The 13,246-nt window shown below is 36.9% G+C and overlaps 1 protein-coding gene across 4 annotated transcripts in view; it reads left to right on the top strand.

Annotated features, from left to right (window-relative positions):
- POC1B (POC1 centriolar protein B) overlaps positions 1–13,246 on the top strand; it is a 59,454-nt gene that overhangs the window by 6,392 nt on the left and 39,816 nt on the right. For all 4 annotated transcript variants that reach the window (XM_064450632.1, XM_064450639.1, XM_064450643.1 and 1 more), the window contains exons 3-9: positions 2,720–2,891; positions 3,683–3,862; positions 5,700–5,807; positions 6,743–6,858; positions 7,239–7,372; positions 8,128–8,196; positions 12,553–12,705. In XM_064450632.1, coding sequence (XP_064306702.1) covers positions 2,720–2,891; positions 3,683–3,862; positions 5,700–5,807; positions 6,743–6,858; positions 7,239–7,372; positions 8,128–8,196; positions 12,553–12,705 — 932 coding nt within the window. The remainder of the gene's footprint in view (positions 1–2,719; positions 2,892–3,682; positions 3,863–5,699; positions 5,808–6,742; positions 6,859–7,238; positions 7,373–8,127; positions 8,197–12,552; positions 12,706–13,246) is intronic.

The raw sequence follows: 13,246 nt of genomic DNA, 5'->3' as shown, positions 1-13,246 counted from the left end.
CAAATATTTTCATTGACCAGCAAGGACAAACTTTGTCTTTCACCTCTAAAGATGGTTCTGGCTATGTCGTGTTTGCTCTGAGGAACATGTGCAACAGACCTGTTGGTGGTACAGCACATCTTAAAAAAGTGTGCTGGACCTCTTGTTTCAGTTCCTTGGATATCTGCTGTGGACCACTTACCGGTGGTTGGGTAATTGAAAGTCAGACTGTCACACTGGCGTGCTTAGCAAGTGCCTACAGAACCTAACAACTGGGTCTGGTCTGCATTGCTGTAGGACCCCACGTGTAATCTGTCCTGGAAGGTTCTTACTCCCCTCCTTTTGAACACTTAAATGTATAGACAACATGAACTCGAGGGGAGTTAGGGGCGTAAAAGGATAAAGAAGCAATTCTTAAGATGCTGTGCCTGAGTAAATTGAAGAAGTGTTGTTATAAAGTAGGCAAAATCCCTCAAAATGGAATAAAACTAGAGAAGTTTATTTGATAATAGTAGATTATCCAGTAGATTTTTCATGTATAAAACTGTTTTTAAGGCTAGTATTCATAATGGACCTTATTACTGGCAATGCTGTTACCCTATAGACTCGTGTATTTAGTGCCTGTGGTTAGCTAAGATACAATGTTTACCATCCAGCAAAGTGCCTAGGTGTTAGGGGTATGGACCAAAGTTGATTTTAGTTTGCTTGCCTAATCAATAGCCTGGCTTGGTTGAGCCTTGTTAACGGTAAAAGAACCTGGCTACCTTGGCAGGATAGGGGCCAAAGTTGAATGTAGATTCAGAGTTTTGGCTTAGAGTTTCCACATCTGGGTTTATGCCTCTCATACTGTTTGGATATAGGCTCACATCAACCTGTGTTCCTTAGGAAAATAATTCTGCTATGGATCTCAGTAACTCCCCCTTTCCTGTGCAGGTTCTGAACCTCTGCCCTCTACCACCCCTGGGGTGGTGTCAGCTGGACTGGAACTGCAGTATCAGAGATAATAATAGTAAGAGTGTCATGGTAATGAGCAGGTGGATTCAACAGAGAAACCTACCTCAGGTTGGAGAGAGGATGCTGGGTGAGTGTAGGCAACAGGGAATCCAGAAGGAGAGCAAGGAAGACACTTGTGGATGTCTCAGGGAAAGGAGCGCTTCAGGTCACTGCTTGTCTCATTAATCTTGTGAGAATCCATCTGTGAGAGAGCAAATTACAAGAAATCAGGCTTTGAATTTATTGCCATCTTTCCAAATATTTCCTTCAGTTTTTAGAACTGAAAGCAAAGAGGGCTGGTATTGCATACAGTTCATGAAGCACCTTTTGGAGTTTCACAGGTAACTGGCAATTTGTGTGATGTTTCAGAAACCATCAGTCTTGTCTGTTCCATGTTTCCAATGAGGTGCCTTCAAATTCTGTTTTGGTTTACATTTCACACTCTTCTTTCTGTTTTATGCCATTCCAGGCCACATTTTTCTGAATCAAAGGGAAAAAAGAAATCATTCCAAGTACAATTAGAAAGAACCTGCTGTAAAATAGAGTTCTGAAAAATTGGAGGGGGGGATATTTTATATTTCTGTGTCCAGTTTAGGCCTATTAATGTGGGTATAGGGATAGTCTGGTCCCACATGTCTTACAGAAGCTAGTCTTTTGGGAGAAAAATAATACCTTTGTGCCAAATCCCTAAGGAGAGTTTAATATCTAATATTTTGTTTGAGGCTGGCCTTGATACACATGCTCATAAATAGACTCCATTCCTTTGTGCTATGTTGGTGTGTGAAAGAGGTTGGGAAGGGAAGAGCCATCCTTTCTTAGTCATCTTCAACTTCCAGGAGGTCCCTGTTCTTCCTGTCCCTCCCTTTCTGTACTAGGGGTAGGAATTTTACAATTGAGGGGTGGGAATGTGAATCCCTTGGTTTTATTTATGACCTGCATACTAGCGCTTAGCAGAGATGAAGATAATAGGGGCGCAGGAATATCCCAATTGTCAGTTTAATTCAACTGCTCATTGCTTTTGCTGCTTATAGTTTCCTGAAAATGATCAAGCTCTGGTAAAAGCTATGTCTGACTTATCAAATGTAGATAGTATGGTCTACCTGTAAAGTGACTGGGGAAAAAAAAAAAGTTAATCTCTTTCCATTATCAGACTGACAATTTCACATTGTGTTTTGAACTAGACAAATCTTAGTATTAAGACATTGGTACTTAAATAAGGTTACATAATTATCATATTCAGATATTTGCTTTAGTGTAGGTATCTGAAGTGTTAGAAATAGTATCTTGAGTTTAAGTTGATCTGTCTTTTCAGAGTTAAATCTTGATGCTTGAAACAAATTCCATCTCAGATCAAAGTGAGATCACTGAAGAATTTGTCTCTTGTTCTTAGTATTTTGTAATGCCAATTCTGTATTCATACTTAATGATGTGTGCATAATGTTCAGCTTTGGATTTTTTGTTCTATGTCTTTAAAGTACTCATAAACCAATTTGCTTAATATGTGGGAGAGCTACCTGTTAAGAATTATCCTTTATTCCTCCCAGTCTTCTGATGTCCTTCCAAAAGCCTGGTGTTGGCATTGCTGGTTGCCAGGCTTCTGCTCAGGCCAAGTATCCATTAAAACCCATTAACTGCTCCCTCTCCCTAATACCCAGTAAGTTCACTGGTAAATTCAAATCCATAGTTATTAGCTCTGATTTTTCTAAGAACAGGGAGCAGACTTGTAATATCTTTTATTTCTTGCCAGCTACCTCCTCTTTGGATAGGTTTCTTATGGTGTGGAAGCTGAAGACACAATGTAGAGCTTACAAATTTGCAGGCCACATGGAAGCGGTGACCAGTGTACAGTTCTCACCAGATGGGCAGCTACTTGCTTCAGCTTCTCAAGATCGTACTGTGAGACTATGGATTCCTTGCATGTAAGTATAACTGGGCAATGCTGGCTATGTGTTTCATTAATGCGCAATGTGAATATTGGAGTTGTTCCTTCCTACATCTCTACTGAACTTTGACAGAAACAGAGATTGGGAGCACAAGCAACGTGGTTCTTTACTGCGTTACTTTATTCAGTAAAGAACATTCTGTAGTTGCCAAAGAAAAATATAGCAATTCAGAGGTTGTAATTTAATGTGTGTAGGACTATGCTTGGTAGATTTTCTCTGGCTTAAAGGTTATATTTCTTTTAATAAGGATTGCATGACTGCACTTAGTTTTGGGGAGACAAGTGATGAAGGAAAGAAAAATTAGCATTTTTGGAAAGAAAAATATTTTAACTTTACTTTTGTAGACTATTCTCAAGTAGTACTGATTATGAGCTGTTCAGAATGATCTTAAAGACTGTTGTTACTTTAACTCTTAAGCATTTTGTAGATTACTATATCAAAAATATAATAAATTCTCTTTCAAATACTGTATGGAGCTTAATGCTGCTAGTTAATTGCACTGTTTTCTAAGATTCGTCATATTAAATACAATTACTTCAAAGTCTGTTATTCTAATATTTAGTTTACAAATAAGGAGAAAAATATTGGCAACACTAAGATTTAGCCTGTATACATTACCTTTTCATTTGGATAAGATTCCAAATGTGTTAACTTTGAGTTTTATGGGATTTTAAATTCTTTCAGTTTAATATAATCTTTTGGTGGGTTTTTTGTGGGCTTTCTGTTGTTTTGTTGGTTGTGTTTTTATTTTGGGTTTTTTTCCCCAGTCATGGAGAATCCTCAGTATTGAAAGGCCATACAGCATCTGTTCGTAGCGTGAGCTTTTCGCATGATGGCCACTTTCTAGTTTCATCATCCAATGATAAATCAATAAAAATATGGAGTGTTCACCGTCAGCGCCTTCTGTTTTCCCTGTTCCAACACACTCATTGGGTTCGCTATGCCGAGTAAGCATTGTTTTTATTCTCTTTGTAAGGAAGCAGAACTCCTAACAAAGGGTTTTTACTTCTCAGGGCAGAGCTAAGAGAATAAAAGTCTGTGAATGATAAATGACTATCACTAATAATAAAACTTTAATAAATCAGTTTCACACACATGTTTTCTATATCTCCTAGTTGAAGTCTGAAAACTTACTCTGTGTTAATACATGTACATATTAAATCTGTTGCTGGGTGTTGTCATGGTTTAGCCCCAGTCAGCAACCAAACACCACGCAGCCGCTCACTCACTCCCTCCTGGTGGGATGGGGGAGAAAATCAGAAGAGTAGAAGTGAGGCAACTCATGGTTTGAGATAAAGACAGTTTAATAGGTAAAGGAAAAGCTGCGCGCAGAAGCAAAGCAAAACAAGGAATTCATTCACTACTTCCCATGGGCGGGCAGGTGTTCAGCCATCCCCAGGAAAGCAGGGCTCCATCACGCGTAGCGGTTACTTGGGAAGACAAATGCCATCACTCCAAAACATCCCCCCTTCCTCCTTCTTCCCCAGCTTTATATACTGAGCATGACGTCATATGGTATGGAATATCCCATTGGTCAGTTTGGGTCAGCTGTCCCGGCTGTGTCCCCTCCCAGCTTCTTGTGCGCCTGGCAGAGCACAGGGAGCTGAAAAAGTCCTTGACCAGTGTAGGTGCTACTTAACAACAACTAAAACACCTCTGCATTATCACCACTGTTTCCAGCAAAAATCCAAAGCACAGCCCCATACTAGCTACTAGGAAGAAATTTCACTCTATCCCAGCTGAAACTAGGACAGGTATTAATTCTTTTACTTTAAAGGACAAATAAGGTCTTCTGTATTTATTTTCAGTCAGTATCCTGTCTGTTTTTGTGCTGTATTAATTTATTTCACAGCGTTCACTTGTTTCTAGATTTATTATGCATGGTAGGGGTTTTCCTAACTATTCTTGGAACAGTAGTGGCATAAAAGAATGATCATGAGTCAAAATGAGTTAAACTTATGTAATTGGAAAAGGTAAAAGAAATAGCCTCTGTAGTGCAAGTTAAGATTTGTGCTCTATTTAAAGGCAGGGCAGCTCTTCAAAGACAGGAAAAGATTGTTCTTTGATTATTTTTTTTTCTTTCCTCCGTATTAATGGAAAATCTGCAGTGGAAAGAGGCCTGACTTAAACCTCTTGAGATAGAAATTTAACACTGGTGAAGTGCAGAGCCCTGCAAAGTTCCAAAGTATCTTATCAATGAAAATTAAAATAATTTCCTAGAGCTTTTGTATGTAAAAGTTTTTCAACAGTGTTCTAATGTCCTTTTGTAGTTGTTCAATATGAGAAATAATAATGATTGGTGAAAAGATAGACAAATCAATTTTCCTAGACTAACAGACTAGGTTTTTAACTGTGAATGTTTTGCTGACAGTTTAAGTCTAGAGGGGACTCCCAGGAGAATATATATGTAGGTTAAAACTGAATTCTAGGTTCTACTGTGTCCTCTTTATCTTTTTGCCTATAGTTTTCCATAATAATCTCTTTGGCATCTGAAGTGACAACCTTAGGCTGCTGTTACCTCCCCCTTCCCCCCCGCCCCCTTCTTGCTTATGGTTCTGTTTTTAATTGTAGTTGATTGTGAAATGGAGGGAGGAGGAGTGGGGGGAGAAGCTTTTCTTTACAATTTTATTACTCCATGAGAAATATGAAAATTCAAATGTCCTTTAAATGTTACACATTTTAATTCCAAACAGGCTTTCTTGGTTCTGGTGTTTTGTTACTTATGTCTAATGCTAATCTAGGTAGTACCAGTTGTTTAGTAATGTGTATACTTGCATGTTCCAGATTTTCACCTGATGGAAGACTAATAGCATCTTGCAGTGAAGATAAATCTGTTAAGATCTGGGATACAAGAAATAAAACTTGTATCGATAGCTTCTTAGATTATGAAGGGTAAGTGTTACTAGAAAAAAGAAATGTAAATGTGTAATTTTAATGAGATTAATGTTTTGTGGTATTAATATCTATGTATGTTATCTCTGAAAACAGAATGAAACTTCTACCACCCATGAAAACTGAAATAATTCATTTCTTGTTTTTCTAAAGAGGTTAACTGGCTGCACTTACCAAGTTGTTTTCCAACACTCAAGAAATAAGCCAGAGAGAAATCAGATTGTTCTTGGATTTTTGAACATTTTCATGTTTTTCCTGTTTTGATAATTTTATTTGATATTGGATGTTTCAACAAGAAGAGAATTTTAAGAATTCTCTAGCTGTTGATGAAAACAGTATTCTGTTAGCTTCAGTGGCTTGCCTTATTTAGATTTAGAAAATCCTTGCTTTTACTTATCTGCAGTTTTCTTAAACATCTTGGAACCAGAGTTTTAATTAACAAATGCATTAGGATATTAGTCTTGTATATGTGCTTTGCTAATTTCACGGCTGCTGTATCTATCATTTTTTCCAAGCTAAAAGGTTGTTATAGCTAGATATTCTGTTCTTAGACAAAATTATTTTATTTGCTGCCCTCAAACTCTTCGCAGCACTTTCTTCTAGGAATTTTGTACTCCAACACATGCTGTGAAGGTTTGAGTCAGGACAATAATACTATCTTTTTAACAAAAGCCAGATTATGCAGTCTGATTTATCATGCGCACCTTGCTTCCTTAGGCTTATCTCAGTTAGCTGAAATACCTTATTTGAGTTTCCACACATGTAGATTCTACACAAGTTTGTGGCAACTCAGTGTTTCTCTCTCTCCCCACCCCTTTCCCCCACCCACCCCCATACAGACATGCACGCATGCACACCCCCCCCCATATATACACACACACCCCACCCAATATTTCTATGGAAACAATTAATCTATTTTTATTAATTATATTTAGATTTGCAAATTTTGTGGATTTCAACCCAAGTGGTACATGTATAGCTTCTGCAGGTTCCAATCATACAGTGAAATTGTGGGATATTCGAATGAACAAGCTACTGCAGCACTACAAAGGTAAAAACAATGTAGTTTGTGTTTGCTTTAGAATGGAGCTCTTTGCAACAAAATGTGATTTATTTAGATTATATGATTTCATTCCTTACTGGGGAAAGTAGACAAACAGGTCATATTGGCATTTTGTAAGTAATCCTTTTGTAGTCTAGGAACCCTAAAAATCCAGTCTGAATCCTGATTATTCCTTTGCAATGCTTCTCGATTTTGAGAACAGAACTAAGCAAATCCTTTGAGGAGTCAGCTGTACCCCAACATTTTGGTTGTTTTACCTTAAATGAAGTAGATTATTCTTTGGGAAGTAGAAAATAATGAAGAAATAGAGTGTACATTTCCTGTCAGTAGAAATTTACAGTCTTTGAATATTGTCTTCTGTAAATCAGTTCACAGAGCAGGGGTTAATTGTGTATCATTCCATCCTTCTGGTAACTATCTCATCACTGCTTCTACTGATGGTACCCTTAAGATTTTGGACCTCTTAGAAGGAAGACTTATTTACACACTTCATGGACACAAGGTATACGCAATAATCCTATTTAAACGGCGATCTTAATGGATTATTCAGTATCTTTTCAAAACAAAAGTAACATTTATGCCATTGTGTCTTGTGTTTTGCAACTTACAGATAAACTTCAGTGGTCAGCAAAGTGTTATATTAATACACCTTGTCACAAGTGCATAAGGAAATGCATTAATTTTATCTATGACCATGCATACAATATTGACGGATTAACTGCATGCTTAACATTAAGCAATAGATCATGTTCTGAATTAATAATTCACTTTCTTGATTGTCCGAATTAATTATTTGACACATTAGTATTTTTGTCTATTGAAAAACAGTGCTTTCTAAGGAGGGGGAAGCTTATGGAACATAACTTTTGTGAAGAATGGCAGACTTTTTTTCCCTTTCCTCTTAACACAAAGCAAACCCTACTTTTGGTAATGAATCACTCAAACACATTGTCTTGAGTAATACAATATATATTTGATAACTTTTCATTGCAGAGTTAAAGCATAACATCTAAGCAAAATGTCACTGTTCTCCTAGTATTGATTGTAGCAATTGTAATACACCATCTTACAAATATGTGCAATATTAACTCTTCAGTTGAGTTGTTTTGCAAAAATTTTACTGAGTTAAATGGTTCCTTATTTTATTAAAATTGAAAAACCTATTTATATTAGATAACAGCATAAGTGTTTTTACATTAAAATACAATGTTTACGCTAATAGTGTAATTTTACTGTATGCTAACATTTTTCTTTCAGGGACCTGTATTTTCTGTGGCTTTTTCAAAAGATGGTGAAAAATTTGCCTCAGGTGGAGCAGATGCTCAGGTTTGTGGCATTGCCTCTTTGAAATAAATGTCTTAATGTTTGCGGTGGATGAGAGTTAAATAAATTATGTCACAGTAACACACTAATTACAGTATGCTGATGTGCATTCTGTCTAGTAATGTGTTATATAGACTTTGTTCAGCCTAAAGTTACATTTGAAGAGAAAAATGATAAATATATCATTTAAAACTTGATCTTAACTACTTTCAGTTGGATGTTACAACGAGAAGGCCACAATACTAGCCACTTCTGTCTTACATACTAAAATGAAGGAATGATTTTTAAACAGAAATATTTTTGGTGTTGCAATTTAGTGTCAACAAGTAGGTGTGTTACAACTAGTATTAACACCTGCATGCTTCATTAGGTTTTCATGTCTTCCAAAATCACTATTCTGTAATCGTAAGAATTAAGTTGTACTACTGGGAATAAATTTGGCTAGAATTAGGAAAAAAAATCTTCTGTTTAGTTTTGCTGATTTACATTGGTGAAACAGCAAAATACTGGATTTCATACAGGGAACAGTTGTTTGAGCATTTAAAACAAAGCTATTTTAAATTAAACAGAAAATTGCACAATTTATCTTCATCTGCTGTGATAAATCTCATAATTACAAAAATACTATTAGGCTTAGAATCATCTCTCAGGTCTTTACATTCTCTAAAAAGAAAGAACACTTGTAGCCCAAGACTTAGAGTTTCACAGTCTGACATGTTCCTTAATATTAGTTGTCTTTTTCTTTGTCTCCTGTTATAAAACGCTCAAAGCTCAATGTAGACACTGAAAGCCCTCCTGCAGCAATTAAGATCTTTTGAATTTACCATAAATTATGTTTATATTCTGTTAGGTGGAGTTTGAAATACGTTTCAGCTAGTAACAGAGACAGTCTTGGAAGATAATAAATACTCTTCAATTAAAAACTTCAGTATCATTAGAAAGAATACAGTCTGTTTCTGTTCGTACCTGATGCTTCAGGCAGGACGCTTTCTAGAATGACTCAAAAGCACTCAAAGAAAAAAATCAAGTTTTTTTTAAGTAAGAAGCATTAGTAAGAAGTCCTGCCAAGACCTGAAGTTATTGGAAAAGTGAAAATGTTAGCAAACTTCAATATTTTAGAAGCAGAAAAAAACCAAGAGTGGGGGAAAGATATTTATTTCTTGAGCCACAGGTCTTATCTTTTACTTTTCCATAGTAAAGGGTTTTTTATGAGAATTTCTCAGTCCAGAATGAAACTTTGATTCCTAGGTAATCCTGAATTGTTGACCTTACTTTTCATGAGTACTTTCTTCTGAGTTTTGTGACGATTGGTATATTATACTTGAAGAAGTGAAGTCCATGTAATAAACTAGGTCATATGGCAGAAGATTCATCTGACAGGCTATGATGATGGAAAGGACCTACAGTACTAAGCCTAACTCAGCTTCCCGAATAAATGCCAGCATACCCTGGGAATGCCTGTCTTATTGCAAGGTTCCTTTGAATTTGGGGGCCCCGAATGACGTGCCTGTTCAGTGCAGTCATGTCATTGCCTTACTCCTGCTCTGACACCATGCTGTAGAGCTGGTGGCATGTGGGATCATGGAGGGAGTACTATTATAGTGCACAATCTAGAAGTTGACTCATGTTACTCAGTAGTTTGGTGTAGTGGTCTCATGCTGAGTGTATGAGAGGGAAGATCCAGTTTCATCAGGAAGTGCTTTCTGAGGTAAATGTCCAATTAAAAAAGTAGTCATAGTAGGTCTAGTAATGAATCCTGGGTTTATTTAACTTTTGGAAAGGCATGTTTTTATCTGTTGAAGTTTTTCCCTTTTTCTTGTGAACATTCTAGTGGGAGAAGGCTACTTATTTTGCTGTAACTTTCACTTTTGTGTTGTAAGTTATAAAATGTGCAGTGCTAAGCATTGTAACTGCCTATGTATATATCTTTATCTATAGTAAACGTAAGAACTTTATTCTGTTGGCGTATACACACATGTACTCTACAAACATCCTTTTTTGCTGACCTCTCCACAGCCCTCTTCTATGTCTGCCAGAAAAATAGTTGTGGGACTGCTTCTCAACTCACTGTGATAGGATTAAGTTGGTTTACTGTAAATGTAGGGTGTATTCATTTGAAAAGTTCTGCTGGCAGATCAGCTGGACAGCAGAGGCTGGCCATAAAAGTATAATTTTCTATCCCTCCTGCAGTATCCAAAAGATACCATCTGTCCACATCATCAGTTGGAGGCAGCTGATTCATTGTAAATTTACCACAGATTATTTGCTCTATACACATATAATTTCAAGACTATTACATTTTCAAACAACAGATAAAAATCTGCTTCTCCTCTGTCAAAGAAGGAAAACCAGTATTTCTGCTTCTAGTTGCAAGGTTTTTTTTCCTGATTGGTGCACAGAGCGCTGAAAACGTTGTTCAGAAGGACATTAAGTATTTGAAACAAGCACTGGATACTCTTTTTTTTTTTTTTTTTTTTTCCCTGCCTGTTTGCTTCTTTCCTCAGTCAAAAACACCTGAATATGTAGAGTTCTGAAGTTCATGTTCCTCATACTTCTTGGCTGTATGTCCACATGACAGATTGTTTAATTTACCTGCATCCATGGAAGACATAACACCTTTTAAGTGAAAGAGCAAAGTTATACCTCTTTCTGTGGAAGGGAGCAGCCTGTGCTGCTAATTCAGCTCTTACCGTATAGAAGAGGCAACTCATTGTCTCTGGTGACTTCCTGGATGTAAAGGGAAATACTTCCTTATGGATTAACTATTTTTCTAGGGTTGTGCATAGTTGCTTTTACACTCTTTGTGTTGCAGTTGAGATACTCAAGGCATATATAGATTTTTCCATGCTGGTTTCAGTCTTACTAATTTTGTTATCTGTAATGATGAAGCTGCAGTGAAATGGCCTTCCACTTTAGAGCAAAGTGAAACAGAGCCTGAGCAGCTCAAATGCTCACCACTGATGGAAGGTCCTACTGCTGCTGCCTCCTGCCTATACCCTTCTTTACACTTGGTGCTGAGCCAGTTCAAATTGCTAAACCAGCAGAAAATTAGTCTGATAAAATGGGTAAAAACCACATAATAATGTGATTAACTTTATGCTGGATTGGGTGGTGGAGGTAGTGGAATTACGTAGCTGAGAAGAGGAGGGAGAGAAAGCAGGACCTCCTCCTTACAGCACAGTGAGCTGCTGTGAATCAGCTAATCTAACACCTAAATGTCCTGCAAGTGCCGGGTTCTGAGGCAGGTTTATGTAGTTTGTACCGAGATCCGTGCATCCCACCTGCACTGTTACTAATGCCTGAGTTAGTCTGGGTCCATCTTTACTGGTGCACTTTGTCTCCTAGCACATATTTAGGGTCTTCCACTCAATGGAGTCATGAAAGATGTTGAACCTGAAATGAATGTGTAACAATGCAGCTACTTAGGAGTATATTTAAAATATTTAGTCTGCTTGGGATTTCTGTGAAAAAATCTGGTTTGTTTTGTTTATGTATAGCTTATTAATTTCTGAAAAACTTTTAATGGTTGTAAAAAATAATTTTTGGCTGGACAGGCAAGTAATTTTAAGTCGGATCAGTCCCATCTTTGTTTTCTCTTGTTTAGGAAGCAGCTATAAATATCAGCATTGGACTTCGGGAAACTGCCATCTTTTAAGTGTTATGAGTTTCCTTTTTTTATTTTCTTTTTAACCTTAGCACTTAAAGTAACAAACACGACAGGAATCATGTAAACTTGTGGTAAACCTAATTTACTTATACATACAATTGTTTTGTGACACAAGAGAGCAACATTGTGTGTTATGGTTTGGTTTCCAGGTCTATCCATGAGGCTAGATAGACTACCTTCTGCTATCTTGCCTCTGCGTTCTGCTACCTTACTTCTGCATTTGGCCATTTTGTGATTGTTGTATATTGTTCCTAACTTGAATATAATTGGACAAGGTTCAGAAAACAGATCCCTGTTGCTAAAACACTGGAACTAGGTGTTTTAGAGTTCTGTGGAACTCTTTCTCGTTTGACCTGCAAGCCTTTGTAGGGGACAGAAATTTGATAGTGTATGACCCTCAATTTAGCAGAAACATAACTTAGTCCAGTCCACTGGGACAGAAGTTTGCCTTGGTTTCTGATTATTGAGACATATTTTAGAGAATTTTTTTTGATGAATTGGACCACATCTATTAGACTTGAAGAACAAGATACTCTGGGGAAGTGCCTGTCTTGTAATAGAGATCAGACTAAGTGATGATCACAACATCAGAATGAGCCTGCTGTCTATAGCAGTAACTGTCTTTGCTAAATAGTTATGTTTTGGGCACTGAATAGGCTTCAAGTAGTTACTGATATGATGGCTTCTTACAGGTATTACTATGGAAAACCAACTTTGATTCATTTGATTATAAAGAAGTTCTTAAACACCATATTAGAAGAACACATATTGATGATCCTCCTCATCTTCTTGATATTTACCCAAGGTCACCTCATCTCCATGATGAAAAACTTCAGTCGGTTGAGGTGAGTGCAGTAAGTACTCTAATATAGGAAACCAGAAGCTTTTGCAAACACTATCTGTATAGCATTTATGATTAAATGTGTTCTACATAAACCAGAGAACTTTTTGTTGTTATGTATAATACTTTGGAAGCAACCATAACTTATGAATCCACATTAAGGTTACTAGGCTAGCTGATGCTGTCAGATTTATCTTGGTGAATTCCCTTCATGCTTGTATAAGTCTACTCTACGTCTGATTTAAAAAAACTTAGGTGATAGTCTGGTTTCTGAATTAACATGGCAGTTGTTGCAGAAGATAGTTGAATTTTCAGTGAGGTTTAGGGTACTACTCAAAATACATCATTATAAGCAGGACAAGGTGACATTATTACTGAAAGTCAAATACTTGATTGTTGCAAGTTGTCCCTCTTTCCAAGACCTTTAGGTATTTTGAGAAGATCTGGATATCTATCTAAAAGTTTAGAAAGCCTTTCTAGGCTAGTAGTGTGTTTTATGTCACTATGTGGTCTGATTTCCTGATAATTTAATTCTTCAGCCACTT

Source organism: Phalacrocorax carbo, chromosome 1, assembly GCF_963921805.1.
Source record: "Phalacrocorax carbo chromosome 1, bPhaCar2.1, whole genome shotgun sequence".
Classification (NCBI taxonomy): domain Eukaryota; kingdom Metazoa; phylum Chordata; class Aves; order Suliformes; family Phalacrocoracidae; genus Phalacrocorax; species Phalacrocorax carbo.
Note: the sequence above shows the minus strand (reverse complement) of the source record. Positions and strands in the feature narration are given on the sequence as shown.